Source organism: Heterocephalus glaber, unplaced genomic scaffold, assembly GCF_053883595.1.
Source record: "Heterocephalus glaber isolate CG9 unplaced genomic scaffold, H.glaber_assembly_v1.0 deba00000613, whole genome shotgun sequence".
Taxonomy (NCBI): Eukaryota; Metazoa; Chordata; class Mammalia; order Rodentia; family Bathyergidae; genus Heterocephalus; species Heterocephalus glaber.
In genome coordinates, this window is record NW_028258152.1 from 4210427 (window position 1) to 4234474 (window position 24048).

The window sequence follows — 24048 nt, forward strand, 5'->3', positions numbered from 1 at the left end:
TTTTCCAATGGCTCTTAATGGAAAATTTCTTTATAAACTGGATGACTTTGCTGCATAAGCCAGATGCCAGTGTCTCAACCCAGCTGAACAAAAATAGAATCATTCCAAGGTGATTCTCTACATGTAGGTAAGGCCTTTAATTTTAAAAGTGACTGTAGCTACAAATGGTTACCTACAATAGAAGCTCCTTCAAAACACTGACACAGTACCAGGTGTACAACAAGCACTCAAAATATGTTTGTGTTCAAGATGACCTTAAAAGAGCCATGGTGGGCCGGGGATTTAGCTCAGTGGTTCCGGCGCCTGCCATGCAAGCGCAAGGTCCCGAGTTTGATCCCCGGTACAAAAAAAAAAAAAAAAAAAGTGCCATGGTTAGAATCTGTATTGCTTGTAGATAAAATACACAACACATCTGTTTACACAGAATGACCCTGAGTAGCTCCAGAACAAGCTCTCAAAATACATGGTCTAATAGCAAAAGCAATTCTAGGCAACAGAGACATGGCAGGGGGTAGCACAATCCCCAACCTGCAACTCTACTACAAAGCTACTGTGATAAAAACAGCATGGTACTGGCAAAGAAACAGACCCGAGGATCAGTGCAATAGATTAGAAGATGCAGAAACAACTCCAGATACACTCAGCCACCTCATCTTTGACAAAGGAACCAACCATCCTCACTGGAGGAAAGATAGCCTCTTTAATAAATGGTGTTGGAAAAACTGGATTTTAAACTTGCCAAAGATTAAAACTAGACCCCTATCTTTCACCATGCACTAAACTAAAATCAAAGTGGATTAAAGATCTAAATATTAAAACAGAAACACTAAACTTGCTGGAAGATAAGTTAGGTAGAACTCTTGCAGACATGGGCATAGGAAAACTTTACAAACAAATCCTCAGTAGCATGGGAACTAGCACAAAGAATCAACAACTGGGATCTCATCTTATTAAAAAGCTTCTGCACTGCAAGAGAAACCACCAACAGAGCTAAGACACAACCTACACTACAGAAACTATTCAGTATTTACGTGTGTGTCCTATTTATTTCACTTAAGAGTATAGCCTCAATGTGCATCCACCCATGTTTATAGCGGCACAGTTCATAATAGCTAAAGCTTGGAAGCAGCCCAACTGTCCATCAACTGGAGACTGGATAAAGAAAATGTGGTTTTTTATAAAATGGAGTACTACTCAGCCATAAAGAACGAGAAACGAGAGACATTTATAGCTAAATGGATGCACACTGAGGCCATACTCTTAAGTGAAATAAATAGGACACACGTGTAAATACTGAATAGTTTCTCTGGTGTGAGAAACTGAAAGTGTAAATAAGGATTAAAATGTATAATAGATAAGGTGGAATAGGAAGAAAAGGTCTAAAGGAGTAGAGGAAGTGGGGGGGGTATGGGAAAGGAAAGAAGGGAAAGGAAAAAAATATGAGAAAAGGAAAAATGGAAACAAAGTCTTTGTAAATAGTGATGGGTAGAGGGGGTGAAGGGAGGGCAAGGGAAGGGGAAAAAAATAAGAACCAAGATACATCATGTACAGGTACAGGATCCCAATGATGAATGTAACTGTATTGTATACCCAAAACGTACGAATAAACTTAATGAAAAAAAAAAGGTATTAGGATAAAGGGAAGATAGCTTGGTAGTTTGACCCCTATCCTTCCATTGTTGTGATGTATATATAATGATCTTCCTGATACAGTTTCTTTTACTTATTAATAAAAGCCAGTAATCCATTAAAAAAAAAAAAAACACGTGGTCTGAGACACTCAAGTCTTGTCAGTCTTATCAGTTCATCAAAAGACAGCGAGATGGGCCGGGGATTTAGCTCAGTGGTTCCACCGCCTGCCTCGCAAGCTCAAGTTCCCCAGTTTGATCCCTGGTATCAAAAAAAATTCTAAGAAAACTAGTAGAAATGAGATGCCTATTATCTACCAATTGTTTTTCACTTCAGACCATTAAAACATGAGTCCAGGATACTTTGGTTACCAATCAATGTAATGTGCCTTTAATCCATGGAGGGTGTGTGCACCCACTTAACAGCTACATCACAGTAATTCTTCAAGATTTAAAAATCTCCGCTCACTGTTAGGTATTAACCCCTTGTCAGATGTATGATCTGCAAACATTTCTCCCATTCTACAGTCTGCCTTTTCATTGTTATTTCACTGCTATACAGAAGCTTCATTTGATGTAGTCCCACTTGTCTATCTAAAAGTTGATTACAAAGCCCAATGACATGAAAAATTTCCCCTATATTTTCTTCTAGGAGTGCTTCAGTTTCAGGTATTACATTTAAATTTTCACTCTATTTTGAGCTGATTTTTTTGTAGGATGTAAAAAAACCAAAATGGGTCTAATTTCATTCTTCTGTGTGTGGCTAATTTTTCCAAAACCATTTAAAGAAAAACCTGCCTATTAAATGTCTGCCAACATTGTTTTTTTTTCTTTTTACTTTTTTAGGTCCTTTGTACTCCTAACTTTTAAATTCCAATATCCAATTCTTCATTTATAGCAAGTATACATAGACCTGAATTTTTATATATACCTTGTGTTTTCTAATCCAGCTAAATTCAAATACAAGTTCTAGGGGCTCCTAGAGATTTCTTAGTATTTTCTCTGTAGATGATCATTTCATCTACAAAGATTTTACTTCTACCTTGCCAATCCTATCCTAATTGGGTCATTTTATTGCCAGACTATTTTGGTTTGGGCCTATCTTTCAAAGTTTAATGGACAGATAAAGAGTAAGCATATCTGCCCTTGTTCCCCACCTTAAGGAGAAAGCATTGTATTTTCTCCATTCATATAAGGCGTTTTTGCTGAAGCATGGAGTACACGTCTTTGATCTGTTCAGAAGGTTCTCTTCTACTTCTAGTCTCCTGATAGCTTTTACCATGAACAGCTACAGAATTTAGTCCAATACTTTTTCTCCAACTAGTGACAGGATCATATGCCTTTTTCCTTTCCTCTGTTTAAATGATGACTTTGGGGGGGTGGATCTTCCAATGCTGAACCAACACTGCCATCCCTATAATAAAACCACTTTCTACATACTGCCAGATCTGACTAATAGTTTGTTTTCTTAAATTTCTATCTATGTTCATACTTTTTTCTTCTATTATCTTTATCCAGTTTTAGTATTAGCACAATGTTGAGTTCCTAAAATGAGGGGAGAAGTGTTCCTTCTTTTTTCTGCTTTAAATGTTTGCTTTACTTTTTTTTTTGGTACTGGGGATCAAACTCGGGTCCTTGTGCTTGCAAGGTAGGTGGCGTAACCACTAAGCTAAATCCTCAGCCCCTGCTTTAAATGTTTGATATAATTTATCTGTTAAAATGTTTATGAGCCTGCTGTTGTCATATAGGTAGGTTTTCAAGCTAGGAATATACTCTCTTTAATAGGTGATATTCAAATTTTGTATTTCCTCCAGAGTCAGTTTCATTAATTTGTCTTCCAAGGTACTTCTTAGAAGTTGTCAAATTTATTTCAAAACAGATTTTTGTAATATGCTTTCTATATCCTTTTAAATTCTGTAAAATCTGTGGTATTGTCTTCTAGATCTTGATATTGTAATTTTAAAAATGTATAACTGATACTGTGTAATAGGAAGAAAAGGTCTAAAGGAGCAGGGGAAGTGGGAGGGGTAGGGGAAAGGAAAGAAGGGAAAAGAAAAAATATGAGAAAAGGAAAAAAATGGAAACAAAGTCTTTGCAAATAGGGAAGGGAGGAGGGGGTGAAGGGAGGGCAGGGGAAGGGGAAAAAAAATAAAAACCAAGAGACTCATGTAAAGGTACAAGATCCCAATGATGAATGTAACTCTATTTTATACCTAAAATGTACCAATACACTTAAAAAAAAAAAACCTGCCATTTCCTCTTTCTGTATTCTAAGTACTCTTATTAAGGATAAGTTGTATACATGTGTGGATTATTTCTGGCTTATTCTGTTCCATTGGTCTATGTATGTTTTCTTGATAATGCCAGATTATTCATTATTGTTTATATTATACTTTGAGTTGTGATGGCTTTAGCTTTGTCCTTTCTCTCTTTGGAGTCTTTTATGGTTCAACACAAATATTAGGATGGTTGTATCAGCCAGCTTTCCCACTGCTGGGACAAAATGCCTGTCATATGCAACTTAGAGGAAGAAATGGTTTATTCATTCATGGTTTCAGAGGTGTCAGTCCACGGCCAACTGGTTCCACTGCTGTGAGTGTGAGATGAAGCAGAACACTGAAGAGCAAAGCTGCTAACTTCATCACAACTGGGAAGCAGAGACCAAGGGAAGAGCACCAGGGAGATGTGCACAGTCCAGAGGCCTCCAGTGACTCACCTCTAAGTGGTCCATTAACAGCATATTCAGCTATGAACATCAGTAGATTAAACCACTAATGAGTACAGATTCCTCATAATCCAACCACTTTTCCAGGTGTCTCTTAACCCAGTCAAACTGGCAAACTTAACCATCACAATTGTGTTTCAATTTCTATTAAAAATGCCATTGGGATTTTGGTCGCAGTTGTGCTGAATCTGTAAATCACTTCGGGCAATGTGAAAATTTTAATAGTACTAAGTCTTCTGATTCTTTAACTTCTTTCATCAACATTTTGTAGTTTCTGGAGTACAAGTCTTTCATCTAGGTTAAATGTATTCCTATTTTATTCTTTGTAATGCTATATGGGAATGCTTTCTTAAATGTTTTTGATAGATAGCTTATTGTATATAGAAATCCAACCAATTTTTTGTATGTTGATTTTGTATGCCCAGCTTTACTGATTTATTAGTTCTAACAATCTGTGGTGTTTTTAGGGTTTTCCCCATAAAATATGTCATCAACAGACAAAATTTTACTTCTTTTTCCTGATCTGCATGTCTTTTACTCCTTTTTCCTAACTGCTCTTGTTAGGACTTCTAGTACTATGCTGAACATTTAAGAGGTAAGGTGCTCATCCTCACCTCGTTCCTGAACTTAGAAAACAGATCTTCCAGTTTTTCACCACTGAATCTGATGGGCTTTTCAACTATGGTCTTTATTATTGAGGTAAATTCTCCTACATCTAGTTTATTGAGAGTTTTTAATCATGAAAAGGTACTGAATTTTGTCAAGTCCACTTTCTGTATTTTGTAACTAATCGAGCAGATCATGTGATTATTTTTATCCTTCAATCTAAAAAGAGAAATAGTAAAAAATCCGATTAAAGGACAGGGATTTAGCTCAGAGGTTTTGCTGCCTGCTGCACAAGTTCAAGGACCCGAGTTTGATCCCCAGTACCAAAAAAAAAAAAAAAAAAAAACACCAATTAAAAACGAGCAAAGAAGTAGTTTTGGAGGGGATCCTATGCGTGCATTTTTGTTGTTGTTGTTTGAGGGTTTTTTTGCTTTTATTTCTGGAGATCAAACCCTGTGCTAACTACACTCTGTGCCACTGAGCTACACTTCCCAGCAAGCAAAGGATCTAAATAACATTTCTCCAAAGAATACATATAAATAACAAACAGGTATAAGAAAAGAGGCTCAAGCCTCACTAACCACAGAAATGCAACTTTTAAAAACACAATGAGGTACCACCTCACTCCTAGACTCATTTTTTGTGTTTTTTTTGGTACCAGGGATCAAACTTAGGACCTTGTGCTTGCAAGGCAGGTGCCGGAACCACTGAGCTAAATCCCCGGCCTTCACCTCACTCCTATTAAGATAATGATTATACAAATCTTTTTTTAAAAACCCAAAAGATAACAAGAATTATAGAAAATGCAGAGAAACTGTAACCCCACTGCACTATGGGTAGGAATGTGAAATGGTCCAGATGCTATGGAAAATAATGTGCAGATTTCTGAAAAATTAAAAGAATTACTAGGCTACAGGTATAGCTCAGGAGTACAGGTATAGCTTACCTAGCATGTGCATGGCCCTAGGTTTAATCCTTACCACCAAAAATAAAATTAAGAGAAATATCATATGATCCAGCAATAAAAAGTTGCTGTCAGGGCTGGGGATTTAGCTCAGTGGTTTCGCCGCCTGCTGCGCAAGCACAAGGACCTGAGTTTGATTCCTGGTACCAAAAAAAAAAAAAAAAGTTGCTGTTAAAAATGATAAATAGCTACATGCAATCTTATATAGGACATGTCAACATCAGCAGTGTTAGCCTACTTTTCTATAAGTTACTGTAAAGCCTGTCATTCACCTCTGTTAAAGTATTTATATTAACTATTTAACACGGCCAACTGGTTTGTAGTTACAAACTACCCTGTTATTTGTAGGAGAAATTCAGTTACAAAAAATCTGGACACTGAGACTGTAACTAACTCTTGGAATAGAAGCAAGTTAAGAGCTTTGTGATAAAGGAAAAACTATTTGCAAGGCTAAAGTACAGATTCTTCATGCTTAGAGAAAAGCCACAGATACATACACACACACACACACACACACACACACACAGTAATACAGAAAAGAGAAGACTAAGAGGAACGAAAACAAAGGCAAACACATTAGGTTTAATATTAGTAAAAACCTTAGGAACCTAGGGCTGGGGATTTAGCTCAGTGGTTCCCGTTGCCTGCCTCGAAATCAAAAGGGTCCAAGTTCAATCCCCAGTACAAAAAAAAAAGTAAAAATCTAAGGAACTTAAATGCTTCCCTAACTTCCAAAAGGAAGGGAGAAAATTCTTACAAGAGAATGTAACCAAGAAAAATATACTCAGGTATGTTTGCATCTCCAAGATAGCTCAATGTCCTTCATCAAATACAACATCTGGAGATAGGAAGATTACAATCCAGATGCATATCTGCATCTGAAGCACATCCCAGATGGGTTTCCATGTCCAGTTGGTTAAGAAAAATACAGGGTGGGGCAAAGTGAGATGGATTTATTAGTCTGTTGTAGAAAACAACTTAATTAGGCTTCCTAAACAAACTGTTCAGCAGTCAGAATTTAAAATTATAGGAATCAGTAAAGTAGCACACAATGCACTACTCTGGCCTGGATGTTGTTCCCACTCCATACTTGCTGGTAGCGTCTCCTCATTGTTGCATTCATCTGCTGAGGACACAAATGATGAGATCTTTGATCCCTGAGAACAATTCTCATACCACACAACTGAAGGCAAGTGACTCAACAAAGTCATCTCCTAAAGTCACACCTGGCTGTCCAGTCTGCAGGACCTTCCCCCAAGAAAGAGGCACAAACGCTACTCCGTGAATGGGAATGTCTATGAAGGAAGAGGTATGCCCACACTCCCATGTTTCTGCACAGAACTCTGGGAGCAGTTTAACTTGGAAATCAAAGAAATCAGCTAAAAGTGAAAATGAAAACCCTACCCTCTAAGAAAAAGATTATACATAATCTGGCAGGATAAAACCTATGGATTGGATCCATGTTCTGCTTTTTTGCCCCTCACAATGGGGTCAAACATATTCCACACTCAGAATTCACTATGGAAATTTTAATTTTGTGTTTCTTCTGATAAAACTTAAAATATTTTTAACCATCCTGTTCTAAAACATCTATCCAAATGACAGCTTCTAAGTGAATTTCAGCCACATCACTCAGTGTCCAAAGCCCCAATTCTTGGCCATCAAAGGGTGTAACTCTGCCAGGAGTTAATCAGGAAAAAGAGAAGTAAACTCAATGTATGTAAAAGACATGCTCACAGCAGGTTAAGGCCATAGGACATGATTTTAGTCCGCAGAAACAAAAGCTCATTAGTGTAAAACTGAGTCATTACATGGCATTCTGGAAAACAGCACACCAAACCAGTATTCAGAACTATGATCACACTGGGAACCAATTCAATTTAAGCAAACAGTATCTGAAGCCTTATATTGCTATTTTAGATATTTATTAGTGATGCGCTTTGGTCAGTACCTACACTGTCCATTTGTTTGGATTATATGGTACATAAGACCTTCGTATAAGCACATCTTTTACACAGTATAAACAATTAAGTGACAATGTAATCAAATGATGGCAATACTAGGCCTCTGCAAATGGGTGTTAGATTTTTATACTGTTTGCTTTTGGGTCTTGTGTATGAGTGTGTGCTGTGTAAGTCTATGTGCTGAGTATTGGGCAGACACTATTGCTGAGGTACACCTTCAACCCTGTGTATTTTTTCTTTGTTTTGGGGGATTTGTTTTGTTTTTGCTTTACTATGGATTGAACCCAGGGTCTTCCTATTGAGCTACATCCCCAACCCTTTTTTGAATTTCTTTTATTTTGAGACGGGGACTCACTCCATCACTAAGTTGCCCAGGCTGGGCTCGAGCTTGCAATCCTCTTGTTTCAGCCTTTCAGAGTGATGGGACTGTAAGTGTGCACCACTGTATCCAGCTTGTATTTTATTTGTAAGTGGACCAAACATTGCTCATGTTTGAGAAACAAATGCAATCTCAGTTGGACAGAAGGAATAACTTCTAACATTCTACACAACAGTAAGATAACTATGGTTGACAATAATCAACTGAATATTTCACCATAACTAGTAGAGGATTTTGACTGTTTCCAGCACAAAAAAATGATAAATGTCTAAAGTGACAGATGCCAATTACCCTGAACTGATCATCACACACTGCATTCATGTACTGAAATGTCACTCTGTACCCCAGAAATACATACAATTACATTTGAACAAATATAAACACTACTGCAAGTGTCATAAGGATGTTGAGAGATCTTCAAATTGAAACGTGAATAACAACATTTGTAAATAAACTGGGTCATACTTAGGATATAGGATTAGTCCTTTAATTGACTCATCACCTGAATAAGTAAAATAGGGCTGGGGATTTAGCTCAGTAGTTTCGCCACCTGCTGCACAAGCACAAGGACCTGAGTTCGACCCCCGGTACCAAAAAAAAAAAAAAATTTTCCTCAACATCCGAAGACCTCTGCTTCACACTTTCCTCCTTCATGCTTTGCTCTGGCTATGAGTCTAAGAGGGACGTTTAGTGCTCGGCTTTAAGCAAATACAGTAATCATAGTGGCTCAAAAAGATTCAGTACAAGTGATGAAGGATTCAGAAACCAGATGTTTGTTCAAAAGAAGACGTGATATTCAGGGGATGGGAGAGGAGAGAACATAGAGGAAAACATGATCATGATCTCTTAACATCTGACAGACCTCGATGTAGACAGAGGCTGAGGGGCTGGCCGGGCAGCTTGGTGGCAGAGCACACGCTCAGCAGGTGTGAGGCCCCAAGTTCCATCGCCAGCACAAAAAAAGAAAACCAAAGAGCAGCAGCAAAGGAGGGAAATGAGCCTCATGCAGCTACAAGGAAAGAAGTCATGGGGATGCAAATTCTGTTGTAAGATGCTGCAGACCACTAAAATTTATCAAGCTGCTTCTGGTGCTGACAACGTTGTGTGTTTAAATACTTTGCACAACTACTGTGGAACTTTCCAGCTATTAGCTTTGAGCACTAACAACAGACAAGTACACAGTGCTATTTTCTAAGTTCTTTCTCCACACAGCCTTCATGAGCATAATCGATAGTCAATTTCTTGATTATCCAAGATGAGCCAAAAGACTGTTAAAAGAGATTAAGATGATGAGTAAGGATATGAGGGAAAAGGATATTAATCACTTCTTGTGAGAAACATAGTTTAAAAAGTAACAAAGTAGGGCCGGGGATTTAGCTCAGTGGTTTCGCCGCCTGCTGCACAAGCACAAAGACCTGAGTTCGATCCCCGGTACCAAAAAAAAAAAAATTTTAAATGTCTTTTGTGATATTTGGTTACAAGTGATTATAATTTAACATAAACAAAAGATAACAGCCAGGGATTTAGCTCAGTGGTGCTGTGTCTGCCTCTGAAGCACAAGGTCATGAGTTGATCCCTGGTACCAAACAAAAGGAAAGATAATGTAAGTTATAAATGTACATAAATTAATCTCACCAAACCAATGCTTCCCCATTTCCTCAGGCTACAAGGCAACAGCTTCTGATAAATTACATTATAACAAACATTCTGCTCCAGGTTTTAGAAAACATGGGTACACGACAAATACCTTGGATTAGGATTAAAAATCATGTTTGAAGGAATGAAAATATTCTAGCCTTAAAATATTTTTTTACACAGAGTAAAGAGTTACCAGGATATGTTAAAACTAAATTTAAAAAACTGCTAAAAACTTTTCTTAAAATAAGAATGAATGGTGGGTTGGGGATTTAGCTCAGTGGCAATGTGCCTGCCTCACGAGTCGAAGGATTTGAGTTCGATCCCTGGTACAAAAAAAAAAAGAATGAATGCTAAAGATGAACAAAACTAAGATGAACTGTGGCAAAGAACTCAAAATAAATACTAAAAATATTAGGAATCTTAGACTAATCCTGGGACTTAAACACACATACAGAGACACCCAATAAAGGTACAAGAATTTAGTCATGATAGCTACACAAGGAGATAATTCAAGTCAGGCATCTGATACTAGTGAAACTGACAAACTCTTAAAATATAAACACATTGTCTCTTTTTTCATGAACAACTTGAAAGCCAGAACATGAAGAGGAAAGGGTTAGCTGCCTCTTGTGTGACATCATTCTGTCTCTTCAACTCTGGCCAAGTGTCCACCAGGCTGTCTCAACCACCAATGTTGTTTTTTTTAAACACCTACATCGACACATTCCTACCCATTTAAATATCTGGCACAAAAGTAACATTAATTCAACAAACATATGCCAGAAATATTTGCTGCAAGTAATAAAGGGACAAATAAGAGAGCTATGGTCTTGGGCCCCAGTGGCATTCATGACAACTGCCTATGGCTGGGGTGGCGAACCTTTCAGAGCTTTTGATGATAACGGCCCACTGTGACACACGTGCCATAGGTTCACTACCACTGGTCTAGGCAGAAGACCTCTAGTAGGTTTCTTCTTCAGTGTTAAAAACTCCATCTAAATCTGAGTAACAGCATCTTAGCATAACACCTACCCAACAACAAGAGAGCTGTGGAGCTAATCAGTCAAGGGTACAGTATTTCTCTTTCCCAGCCCCAGAAGCATTTCCTAAGATCACTGAACTTTAAGGTCAAAGAGGCCTCTATTAGTCCACGTGGACTGCTGTAAAATACCATCAGCCAGGCAGCTCTTAAACAGCAGAAACGATTGTTGCAGCTCTGAAGTCTAGGAAGTCCAAGGCACGGGCAGGTGCAGTGTCTGGTGAGGCCTCGCATCCTGGTTCATATACGGCCCCTTCTTCCACATCCTCAATGGCAGAAGAGGCAAACAAGCTCCCTTGGGCCTCTCATGAAGGCACTAATGGTGCTTGTAAGAACTTTGCCCTTTTGAGAGAATCACCTCCCACAGACCCCATCTGCAGAATGGACTCCATTTCCTCACCAAGGGAGAACGCAGCAGTTAAGAATACAGAGTTCAAAAGTCAGGAAGGGTGGGCACAGGTAGCAGCCCCACCTCTTATCACTGGAATAGGTGGCAATTTCTTTACCCTCTCGGCCTCAGCTTCCCCGCTTTAAAATGGGGGGAACATTGTGATCATTTTTCTCTAGGTATTAAAAAGGTTAAATGAGGGCTGGGGATTTAGCTCAGTGGCACTGTGCCTGCCTTGAAAGCACAGGGTCCTGAGTTTGATCCCTGTACCAAAAAAAAAAGGGGGGGGTTAAATGAGACAAAACAAATATACAGCAACCGCACATAAAACATCTAGTAAATGGTAGCAATGGTAAAAAGAAAAAGATCTAAGGGGCCGGGGGTTTAGCTCAGTGGTTTCGCCGCCTGCTGCACAAGCACAAGGACCTGAGTTCGATCCCCGGTACCAAAAAAATAAAACAAAACAAAGAAAAAGATCTCTAATCCTTAAGGTGGAGGTTCGCTTTCTCAGTAGAAGAGACAAAAACAAGTAGTGGAAGCATGGGAGGGTACAGATCAGGGAGAAAACATACATATACCTAGACTCCTCTCAGCACCATGGGTGATAAAGTTTGACAATCACTGTCCAAGAGAATCCAATTTCCTCATACCATAGGACTATAAAGGATCCATTTCCATGATTTAAAACTTTTTTTGGTGGTGGTACTGAGAATTAAACCAAGGGCCTTCACACTGAGCTATTTCCCCAGCTCTTTAATTTTTTATTTTAAGATAGATCTCACTAAATTACCTGGGCTAGGCTGAAACTTGCAATCCTCCTGCCTCAACCTTCCAAAAGTGCTGGGATTTTAGGTGTACCCCATCACACCTGACTTAACCTCATGAAATATTCATCTAGTCTGGTTTCTTCCAGAATATCATTGTATCACACTCTTAGCCTCATAATGGCTCCCCAAATACTTTCCTTCTCCCAACCTTTTAGATTTACTCCTGAAATGAAAATCTTTTCATTACTTCTAGAAGAGCTTATGACGCAGCTGTATGACAGCACATCTCATTTTGTTTTGCTTTGTTTTGGTACTGGGGATCAAACTCCAGTCCTTGCGCTTGCAAGCCAGGTGGCAGAACCACTGAGCTAAATCCCTGGCATGATTTTGTTTTTTAAGACAACGAAGACAATGACTGGATTTACAGATGATATTACGGAAGAGTCAGAAACTCTACAATAGTAAGTCAGCACAGATTTTCCCCAACTAGGAAATCTTTGAGTTAGTTAAAATATATCCAATTTTAAAAATAGGTATTTTTACAGATGTCTAGGAACAATCTCATTCAAGCTCAATTTGTACAATATTGCACATGACAACCAGAAGACAGAAGGGTACAAACCTCAGACTGTTCTCAGTTTGGATAGGTTTATTTGGACCTCAAACATCCTCAACTAGGCTCCAAAATAAAGAAAGATGCTGTAAGCAGGGGGAAAGATTATAAATTAGATCTCAGCCCTTGGCACAACGTCCCTTCCTCCGAGACGCGTTCTCCATCACTTCGCCCAACCTGGCCCTCCAGGCCCATCTCATTACGGCTCTGTTTACAGCACTTTCGCTGGAACAAACTTGTGTAGGTTCACTACCTCTCTACCCAGTACGTGAGCTCCGTGAGGGAAGAGACCATTGCCCAACATGTGGAATGACGCCTTGCACAACCTGCCCTCTATTAACGACTGTTTGAGGCCAACTGCCCAGAGGTCTGAGGAGAAACTTCACAGAGATGTGATATTTGAAATAGGCTCTGAAGAATATAGGGTTCTGGCAGGTGAAGGCGGCTTTGTAGATCTAAGTTTCCATGTTAAACTGCCATATATTAAGTTGTTGATTTAGGTACAAATATCTCATGAGGTTTAAGTTTCTTTTCCATAACAAGTTCCAAAAGCTCAGTTTCTATCATTTCTTTCATCTGCCTTCGAGGGAGGTGTTTTAGTCAGGGCTCACTAGAGTTATGGGAAACATACACATATATATATATATACATTTTTTTTAGGCAGGCTTACAATGGCCGCTCACGGGGTCAGGTGTGGAAGAGTGTGAAAGAGCTGTCTGTGCCCTGGAGATCCAAGGGATCCGCTCAAAGGTGGAGGACCTAGAGCTCACCACAGAGTCCTACTGGAAGCTGAAGAGGCTCCATGAGACAGCTGAAGAGTGAGCTGAGAGGCTGAGGAGTCCGCACTGGAAGACAGAGGCTCCAAGCCAATGGAGAAGACTGGAAGTTCTCTGAAGAAACCGAGGCGAGCCTTCCTTCTTTCCCTTTTTATCCCATTCAGGTGGTGAGCCTATTGGCTGCTGTCACTCGCACCCAGGGTGGATCTTCTGTGATCAGTGAGTGCCTTCAGCCACAAACCAGAACTATGATGATCCTATCGGTGGGGCCTTTCTTGCTCAAGTTGACAATCACAGGGGGATAACCAAATACGATCTGGGATTTGATGGAGGTTCATTTTTATTTAAACTCAGTAGTTTGGTTGAAAACTTCAAAGAGACTGACCTAGCCAAATACGTGCAGTGAATGAGGTCTGGTAGGAGAACCTTGGGTGCTGGATTTGATTCTTAAATGTTCAAATTAACTTAATGAAGAAATCAAAGTATTGCTTATCAAAATCACCAAAATTATCTCATGTGCCACACACGCAGCTTCCTGAGTGAAGGATGGACACTGTACTTGGGATGAGACAGGCAGAGGCAGAGAGCTATACATATCTTCCGCTCACAGCAAACACCGCACCAGAGCCCCACACCCCACTCCCTGTTCAACAGTGGGGCATCCGAAGCCTTGTCAGGTTCTGGCCAGGGAAAGGAAGCACTGCTCCTGACACACCCTGAATAACCACTCGGGTAAGGGAAGGGTGCATGGGATTAGAACAGAAAGGATGCTAGAGAGAGAAAGAATCTGCCAACCTCTCATTCTACAGAAAAGGACACCAAGGCCAGAGACTGTGCACTATTTTTGTCAAATCCACGGTCAGCAGAACCCAGCAATCCTGACTTGGTCGGACATTATTTCTGCTATCCTTGGTTATTTCTCTTCAGGACATAAATAATTTTACAAACACAGCCAGAATGCTCCACAGGAAAGAAGACTCATGGAATACAACTAAGACTAGGTGCTCTGACACATCCCTGCACAAAGAACCTAAGAACACATCCTCTAGACATCCCAGCTGGCCAGGAGAGATACTCCAAAGGCTGGCAAGCCCATGACTTCAGACAGCTCAACCTGATCTTCCCAACACTGACTGCTGGAAACCACAGTCCTCCGAGCACAAGAGCAGGTCCCATTCAGTTGGAACGAACAAACAAGATTATGGGGATCCAGGGCATCGATTCAGTGAAATTAATCCAGCCATGTGGGTAAACCGACACCCTGAAGGTTGGTTCAGTGTAGTGCTGGCAGAGTGCGTGCCACTGACACTAAAACAGTTTCTAGTCTCCAGAGGCGCTCAAGGTCAGGGGCAGAAGGCAAAAATCTGGGCTATGCAAATTTCTTTTGTCCACCAAATTCAATGGGACTGTGGCTCTGAACCAGAACTCAGCCTGCTGCCTGGCTCACCACTTTCTATTCCTAGCTGAGAACACTTAGAAAAAACGGTATCACCCAAAGTACAACTTCTGTAGAATGAAGAGGCAGAGGACAGAAGGTCTGAACATAATGGTATAAAATACCAAGAGGATCTTCATTAAAAGCAACTGACTAAAGAGAAAAAAAATTAAAATGAAATAAAGCAATTTTGGCAACCTAAGCAGTATTTTGGACCTATTTTAATTGATGAGAATAGCTTCAGGTTGCTGGTTCTTCTACATGATATGTGAACATTTGAACACACAACTTTAGCTAAAAGTTGAAACTATTTGCATCTAAAGTGATTGGCATTAAGCATAGATGGTTATTTCTTTTCTGGAAAAATGCATTACTGCAAGATATTCAATTCATTTTGTGGAAATTCAAGAATTAGACCAAGATCCACTGTCAGAACTCTATCATGACAAAAGAATTGCCCAAAGTTTTTTCTTTTGCAGTGATTTTATTATGTTAAAACTGCTTGAATCAAGTGGTCAACACCATAGAACCATTTGCTGTGCAAATATCTGTTGTGGCTACATCATTATTAATCATGGCGTGTTGAAATTTGGACTCTACATATAGCGTATATCAATGGATGAATGAGTTGAAGGAAATCTGTCAAACATCAATCTGTACTTGAAACTATAGCTTAATGATTAGATCCACAAGGCCATCCATTCCCTGAGTAATGACAGACTCAAATGTCATTTGTACTTTAATACACAAAATGGTTGTCCTGGTCACCTCTCCCATGATGATGTTCATCTTTGAAGCACCTTAACTTCGCACAGCAAATGCATTGTTAAAATTACTTTGGAGAAGGATATTAAAACTGTTGACCCTCCAAAGACTCTGCCAGAACCGTATCCGAAGGGCCTGTACCAAGTATGTAAGTACAGTAATATAGGCATTTCCTTGGTCCTCCCACAAAGTTACTGCTCTGACCTGGTTACTCAGTTTAGAAGCATCAAATGTTGCTTTCAGAGATACAATGTAACATAATTAAGCAAAGCTAAGCTCCTTCATTCCACTTACACTCATACAGCCGTTTCACTTCCTTCTGAAGTCCTTAAAAAAAGAACACAGTACTGACCAAGAGCATGTGTGAAAACACACACACACACAGCGAAGTAACAATTCTGGCTAGCTAAGCTGTCATCTACCCAGAACAAGGAGAATTTTTGATAACGGACTAAACTCAATCACTTTCAGGATTCCTCATTAATTTACTTTATTAATTTATCAGGAGTCAACTCTAGATGAAAAAGCATACAATATAAGCGCTGTAACAACCCACGTTAAGTTTTCTCGTCTGTAAAATGGACACAATGCCCTCAGAACATGAGCAAGCTAAAATAACATAAGAAGAAAGCCTGGCTCAACTGTAGGTCTCCTCCTCTACCACGCCAATATTGCTAGGACTACAAGAATGTAACTTGGGATTAAGAAAGATACACGAGAGCTAACTCCACGTAAACATGCAGTCAGCACATACTTGGGTTCTGCCTGGTCCTTCTGGGTGTTTTTCAAAGCTGGGAACAGGTTCTTAACTACTACTAATCATCATTTTTCCTCCCTGAAAGGAAAAAGAGTAAATATTGCAAGAATTCAAGAATGACCCAACATACAACCAAGTAGTCCCTTGGAGTGACGCGTGGGCGTGGCTGTTGTGCAGAGATTACTGATTTAGAACAGGCCCCAGCTGCTGATTCCAATAGCCTGTATCATTCTAACTACCCTCACCTGGGAGGAGGCAGGGGTTATGGACCTTGACTCTCATTTCCAGATGAGGAAAAGGGGAAACCCCTTCAGCACAGCGGTTCTCAATCCCGGCTACACATTAAAATCACTTGGGGCGTTTTCAAAATGTTAAATGCCAAAGTCCCACCCCAAACCAAATATGTAAGTAATATTTAGGAGTGGGAGGCCGAGAAATGCCTTTTTTGGAAAATCTCCAGTGATACTCAAGAGCAAGCCAGGCTGAAACCTGCTATCTAGGATCGCTGCTCCTGACCTCAAGCGACTTCCAGAGCAAGCCAAACCAGAAGCGTTTCACTGCCACAACTTTGGGGCAGAGCCAGGTACAACAGGGTCCCTCCCACACACTGGAACTGCACAGGTGCCTGCGCTGGGGTACACAAGGGGCCCTCATTAACCAGGGGATTGATCACCCAGTTCCTTACAGTCTGCACGTCAACAAAAAAACCCGAGTCATTCTTAGGGGCTCCACCAATGCCTAAATTTGCCTCTGGCAGTCAGAATATTTTTTTTCCTTTTTAAGAGTAAACGTCTCGGGCAGGAAAGAATGTGTGGGCAGGGGCCTGCACACCCACCCAACCCGTGGGGACGCAGGGGAAGCGTGCAGTTCGCGGGGCCGCGCGGGAAGCACCCCGCGGGCTCCCAAGCGCTGGGCCTGCACCTGCCGGCCGCACCTGCCCCGGCGCCCTACCTTCCAGCAGCTCGTCCAGGCTGGTGACCTTCCGGCTGCCATCGACAGTGTAGATGGTGCGGACGCCCTGGGGCAGGTTCACGTTGTCGGACAGCGAGCGGGTGAGCTCCGCCAGGAGCGCGTCGAAGGACCGGAAGCGGTCGCTGGAGATGGCGAAGAGCAGGCCTTTGAAGTAGCGGTCCCCGTTCCGGTAGAAGCGCGCCTTCTTGGCCTTCTTCTCGGAGCTCAGGGCCTGCAGCGTGCGCGTGCGGTAGAGGCTGCAGTGGGCGCTGTGCGCCGGGCTGGGGATGAGGCCGTTGCCCTTGGGGCCCGAGCTGCTGCTGCCCCCGGAGGAGCTGGGCGCCCCGCGCCGCGAGCCCGGCCGCGGCCTTTTGTCCCGCTCCTCGAAGTGCTCCAGCTCGATGCTCCGGGCGCTGGCCATGGTGGGGCTCGGCAGCCCGAGCGGGGCGGGTGCGGTGCGGCCTCACTGCGCCCGGACACCTGACGCCCGCATCCCGCCCTCCGCTCGCAGGTGGAGCCACCCCGCGGCCGCTGACTCCCGCAGCCCGGCTCCTCTTCGGCTGCTTGCCCCGCCCTCCCGCTAGCCCGAGCCCCACGCCCCCCGAAGCGCCGCCTCCGCCCGGCCACGCCTCAGCCTTCGCAGGGGCGCTGGCCCGAACCAGCTAGCGGGACCGCCCGAGGCTCGCCTGGGCCGGAGCGCAGCTCACGGGAGCGGGGGGGGGGGGGGGGGAGAGAACAACCCGCCCGCATCCGCCCGCATCCGCCCGCCCCCAGCCGGAGGCGCAAAAGGAGCGGCGGCACGGCCTGCGCGGGGTCCTTCGGGCGAGGAGCGGCTTCTCCCGGGCCAGGCCGCCGCCGCCTCCCGAGCCCAACGCGGAGGGGCGCAGCTGCGGAGCGCGCTCCCGCCGAGGGACGTGCACGCGCGGTCAAATAAATAAATCAAAGGAAGGAGATTCAAGGGCAGAGAGCCCAGTCCTCTATCCGCCTCCCGCTGGGGATCCAGCCCGAATCCGAAACAGGGCAGAGTTCAGGTGCAAGATTTATCATTTCTAAAACATTTGTTCCTTTATTTCAAAATCCTTTGAGAAGACAACTTCCACCCTTTCCACTGCAGACTCGCTAACGTGGTGGGATCAGGAATGGAGCGAATGAGTCATCAGGAGTTACTGGGTTTTCAAGACTTAACAAATATTTCTTGAGAGTCCGCCAGGTGCCACGAGGCCCAAGCAGAAGAGCGCGAGTCGCGCAGCTTTCCCCACCGCCCACATTCCCTCGAATGTGGGTCCCAGCTTCTTGGGAAAAAGGTCTGACGTCTGCGTAGACCCGTCACGCTACAAATCTTATTTTAAAGTGGTCAACAATAAGAACATGTTTTCAAAGCATTAGCTATTTCGGTTCTGCCATTGGAGCAAGATGAAGCGCAAAGCTGTTTGGTCCTAATCTGACAACAGGACCCCTTAGATTGTTGGCACCTGGTCCTTGGCACGGCAATTACAAACTGACCTTCAAGGTGGGAAGGCGTAAATGCATTTCTTAGAATGAACTTAGTCCTGGAAGAACAAGAATAAGCCAAGGTAGTGCCAGCCAACCCACTTCAGCATCTCTGAGGTTGCATCTTGGAAGTTTGCATGCCCTCTCTCGGCCCCCACATGGTGAGGCCGTTCTGCTAGGGTACACGGTGTTTCCCCCCACGGTAGTGCTGGTGATACACCTGGGCGTACCTGAGCCAGGATTGGAGGGTGCTGGGAAGTCAGACCAGATCTGAACCTTCAATGATGTGGTTTTCTTTGGCGAAGAAAATCCTGCAGTCTACTAGGTCTGTTACCATAATAATAGGGCAGAGGCCTGACCCAACAGACCAGGTTCTGCCGCAATCTGACTCCAGGGTTGAGTGGGGGTGTGGGGGTAGGGGGCAGTGTGTCCAGACTAGGCAGGAGCAGGGGGAGAGCATCCTGAGTCCTGTCTTGGGTACTGACATGGGGAAAGTTCTAGGGGCTCCAGCAAGAAGTATGCATCGTCGAGCAGTCTTGGTCCAGCTGACCATTATCTCACAGTCTGCTTCGGCAGGGGACAGTTTGTGTCAGTCATGAGCTGACTGCTTCTGCTTGGAGGAGGAGGGCATCAGCCTCCTTTCCTAATATGGGGTGGTCTGCCTGCAAGGTTCACTATGCCTGGATTTTGAGATAAGCTGGTGGGGGGAGAAATTCCACAAAGAGAGAGCAGGTGAAAGGGGCAAAATGGAGTCTGTTAAGACAAGGATTGAGTGCTCCTTCAGGGGGCTCAACAGACAGTGTCAAAGGAGCCCCCAGTAGAGGTCTGCAGCCACCGCAGCCAACCTAAAGGAATTAACTCAAAGGAATTAAGCTTCCCAACTGTTTTTGTTACTGATACATTGCATCCAATAGTTCAGGGCTTTTCCTCATGCTTTAATGTAATTGCATGGCAGGGAGGAATCTCATAGAATTGCAGATTCCAACTCAGCAGGTCTGAGGTGGAGTTTGAGATTCCGCATTTCTAACAGCTCCCACGTAATCAAGGTCTTGGTACTATTTCCTGAGACAAAAACTGACTGGCAAATTCTTTGAATTAAGGTTCCAAGCACTACAGCAAAGCCTATTAACTTAAGGCTTTAAATGCCTTAAGATGGGCATTGGTTTATTTTGCCATCAGTATTTCTCAGAGAGGAAAGATTTGGAAATCTCTTGCTATAGTAACAAATTATTTCATGTGTAGCGATTTACCAATAAACATTATCTCAGCAGTTTTGAAAGGTCAGGAATCTGGAGATAGTTTACCTCCTGGTGTCATGGTTGCTATGAAGCTATTCCACCAAAGCAGCAGTTGTCTACAGGCTCGCAGGGGCTGAAGATCCACTTCTCTTTTTTTGAGACAAGGTCTCGCCTTGTGTTCAGGCTGGCCCTGACCTCACTTTGTAGCCCAGGCTGGCCTTGAACTCGGTGATCCTCCTGCCTCTGCCTCCCTAGTGCTGGGATTACAGGTGTGCACCACCACGTCCGGCGAAGATCCACTTCTAAGAAGGCTTGGTCTCCGGGATATGGTTAGGGGCCCTCAGTCCCTGTCTGAGCTCCTCTCTGCAGGGTCTCTTAAGTGTCGCTATGATACGTCAGAGGGCTCCATCCAGAGCAAACATGCAAGAGAGAAGAAGGTGGAAACTGTGACATCTTTTATGATGATTCCCACAATACCCTTATGGGTTACACAAGTCAGCCTGCTCCCTGTGGGAGGAGACTACATAAGGGTGTAACTACCAGGAGTCTGTGGCCATCTAGATCACCTTGCAGGCTGCTATCACAGGCTTTAGTTATTCCGTCACTAGAACACTAACCTACACATGTTTGCTCACTCGAAGATCCAGATAAAAGATCTGGCCTTTAAAATAATGAATATAATCATGTGAGTTGTTCTGTTTTGCTGTGCTGGGGATCAAATCCAGGACCTCACATATAATATGCCATAACATTACTTCCTAATATTATACCCCTAACTTAAAGATTACTGCTTTTCAACAGAGGCAGGGAAAAAACAAAAATATTTCCAAAGCTGTTACTTAGTGTCTTAGTCACTTTCCTGGTTTCTGGGACAAAATACCTGACACCTACAATTTAAAGGAGGAGAGGTTCATTTTGGCTCACAGTTCAGAAGTTTCAGTCCATGGTCAGCAGGCTTAAACACAGAAACTGCAAGGTGGAAAGGCCTGGGCAGAGGAAAGTGTTCTCTTCATGATGGAAAGACCCAAGGGAGCAGCATGGGAGGAGATACACCTTGTCAGGTCCTGCCGCTGTGAACTACTGGCCCCGGCCACACCCACCTGCTAACCGCAAGTCACCTATGGTGCCCTTCATAATCCTCTTCCGAAGTCCATGTCTTTGAGCACAAGAGGCTCTTGGGATGTAAACTATAATACTTAGTTTTTAAAAAATCATCCTCTTTTGCATGTTTGTTTGACGAATCTTATTGGTGACTTGTATAAGAATTAAAATTCAGGGCTAGGGATTTAGCTCAGTGGTGCCGCCACCTGCCTTGCAAGCGAGTTCGATCCCTGGTACCAAAAAAGAAAAAAAGAATTAAGATTCAAACCAGATATGTTGGATCACATGTATAATCCCAGCACTGAGAGACTGAGGCAGGAGGACCATAAGTTCAAGCCCAGCCTGGGCAATTTAGTGACTTAACAAGATCCTGTCTCAAAATTAAAAAAAAAAAAAGGTCTGGGAATGTAGCTCAGTTAAATCCCTACTACTACCCTCCAAAAAAAAAAAAAATACAATCACTTTTCAGAAGATATTTACTTAATAATACAGTTGGCCAAGGTTTGAACATTTACTGGAGGAAAATTAATTTCTGCCTTCCAATTCTGCTGCAAACAAACTTCGAAAGCTCCAGAGAGGAAACGACCAATTAATTTGGGTTACTTCATGATTTAAAATTTATAGAATCAAAGCAGGTTTCCTCTGTGATGCAGTTGCAAAATTTTCAGAGTAAAATATTTCATTGAGATGCTCCTTTTTTCCTAATCAAGAAACACCATCTTATTACCTCATCTGCCATCCCTGTGGAGATGGTCTAATTCTCTTCGGTGGTTGCAAGATCCTAACTTAAAGGGCCTCATGAGGAGGAGCTGGCCCCTCATGCCTCTTCACTTTCTGGAAACCCACCTTAACCTTAGTTTTCTCTTGGTTGTGAATTTCCTGTGTACTCTTTCCAAACCCCCCTCACCTTAGTGCTTGAATAAAACTTTTTTTTTGTAGAGTACTTTAGAAATGGCTTCATTTCTCAACTAGACAGTTCAAGAACTTCAATCACAAAATTCTCCTTTTTTATGTGATTAGAAATGACTCTTTCTGCTCTTGATATGTAATTTTAAATCACTGACTACCTAATGGATGTGAACATTTTGTTGACAATGTGTAAAAAGGTTTTCTAAAAAACGCTTGAGGTATATACACTTAACCAGCCCAGAAAGAAAAGTAGCTGTTCTTTGTTCTCTACCCTTCCCTTTTGACCACACAGGGTAGCAATGGCACTTGCAGCTGCCTTTGGCCAATAGGTCACTCGTCCCGCTGTGCAACATCCCTTCCTGATATCACCTTGGCACAGATGTCCAGTGCAAATTTTCATCAGCATAATCTGCTTAAATGAGATTTCATTAAATACTTCATTAGGGGCCTTTACGTAAGAAACTTGCCTTGAATTTGTCTTGGTTTGGCTCCCTGCCTCTTTATTTATGTTTGGCTGGTCTTCACTTTTGGCCAGAAACTTCTGCGTATAAAGGTAGCGTTCCAGCTATTCCATTACTGATTACAAAAGGATGCCTGTCAGACTGCACTGTCTTAGATTTTCTGCTGTCTCATGTTTTCATTCCTGTTCACTATGTGCCAAGCAGCTCTCCCAGAAGTAAAGTGATGAGACAACTGTTTTCACCGAAAGGACCTGGTGACTGCAGACTTCAGCTTTTGAAACTAAGCATTTTGTTTTAAATTTTTGGAATCTTTAATAAGTACAAATCCTAGTAGTTTTCATTGCCCTTTAATGGGAAAGGATACAAAGCAAGGAGATTCAGAAAGACACTTTCCATTTCTACCTCATAACTGTAACCACACTGGAAAACTGACTTCAACAAATGTTTTCTCATTTGTTATTTCACGGTGGAAGTTTTGTGGTCTTTTGCTCCCACGTTACATATACATTAATGTAAATATAATTCTTCATATATATTGAAACTATCTTTTCAGGTTCAGAGAATTCAAATTTATTCCATTGGTGAAATCTTAAAAATTCTGAGTTAACTTCTTTTGTGTGTGAAAATACAAGATAAACTGAGGATCGATTCAAATATGCATGTTTTCAATATAATTAACACAAAAACATACATTTTGTTCCATGCTAAAATTATGGTTCTTCTTATTGGGACATTTAACTTCCAAAAAGTAGGGCCAAAGACTTTCACATTTCATATAAATTTTATGCATTCACAATCATTTTCAGTTATTTTGTCACTGGCTAGTTTGGCTGCAATAATTGTTAAAATGAAAATAACAAAAATATTAAAATCATATAGCAAATTTTTTCATGGGAAATTTTCTCCCAAATCTTCCTGAGAAGAAAATCTGGGCAGCTGGTTTCGTCCGGTGGGAACTTTCTGGAGGGAGAGAATCCAGACATAGTTAAGTGATTTTCCACAATTATTTTAATAATTCCAAGAGTGAAAAACTATGGAAAAGTACTATAGTAGTCTCATTTTGTTTCTGCAAAATCAAATTTTCCAAACCCAGTATACCATTTGCTCTTTGGATCTAGGCTTTTTGCTTCATTTAAAATTCAAAAAGTATTATTTATCTTAAAATCAATCATGATTTTAGTGGTTTCCTCTACAGTAGCTCATTCAGTGTTTATACAATACTGAAAGTGATAAACTATCTTCATGTCTTTCTAGATGTTAGATTAAAATAATTACAGTCAGAAGTACTTAGAATATAATAAAGGTTTTATAATGATTAATAAGTAGTTATGACCCAGTTAAAGGAACAGATTATAGACAAAGAAACAAGAAAAATGAAACAGCAGAGGTAGAAATTGCCTTTGGGGCATGCTACCTCTAGAAAACGTTCAGTTCAAGCCTCCAAAATCCATTA

The 24048-nt window shown here is 41.9% G+C and overlaps 1 protein-coding gene and 1 long non-coding RNA gene across 7 annotated transcripts in view; both read right to left on the reverse strand.

Moving 5' to 3' along the window:
• The window catches only part of Dclk2 (doublecortin like kinase 2), a 148478-nt gene extending 130504 nt beyond the window's left edge, over nt 1-17974 (reverse strand). For 2 of the 6 annotated variants that reach the window (XM_004869162.4, XM_004869161.4), the window contains exon 1: nt 17396-17928. In XM_004869162.4, coding sequence (XP_004869219.1) covers nt 17396-17816 — 421 coding nt within the window. In that variant the 5' untranslated portion in view covers nt 17817-17928. Of the gene's footprint in view, nt 1-17395 lie in introns of all 6 variants that reach the window. The other 4 variants (XM_004869163.4, XM_004869160.4, XM_087205726.1 and 1 more) reach the window with 4 other exon arrangements.
• Nucleotides 17975-18427: 453 nt separating this feature from the next.
• The window catches only part of LOC110346589 (uncharacterized), a 46313-nt gene continuing 40692 nt past the window's right edge, over nt 18428-24048 (reverse strand). The window contains exon 6 of the long non-coding RNA XR_002390717.2: nt 18428-23555. This is a non-coding gene — a long non-coding RNA (uncharacterized LOC110346589). The remainder of the gene's footprint in view (nt 23556-24048) is intronic.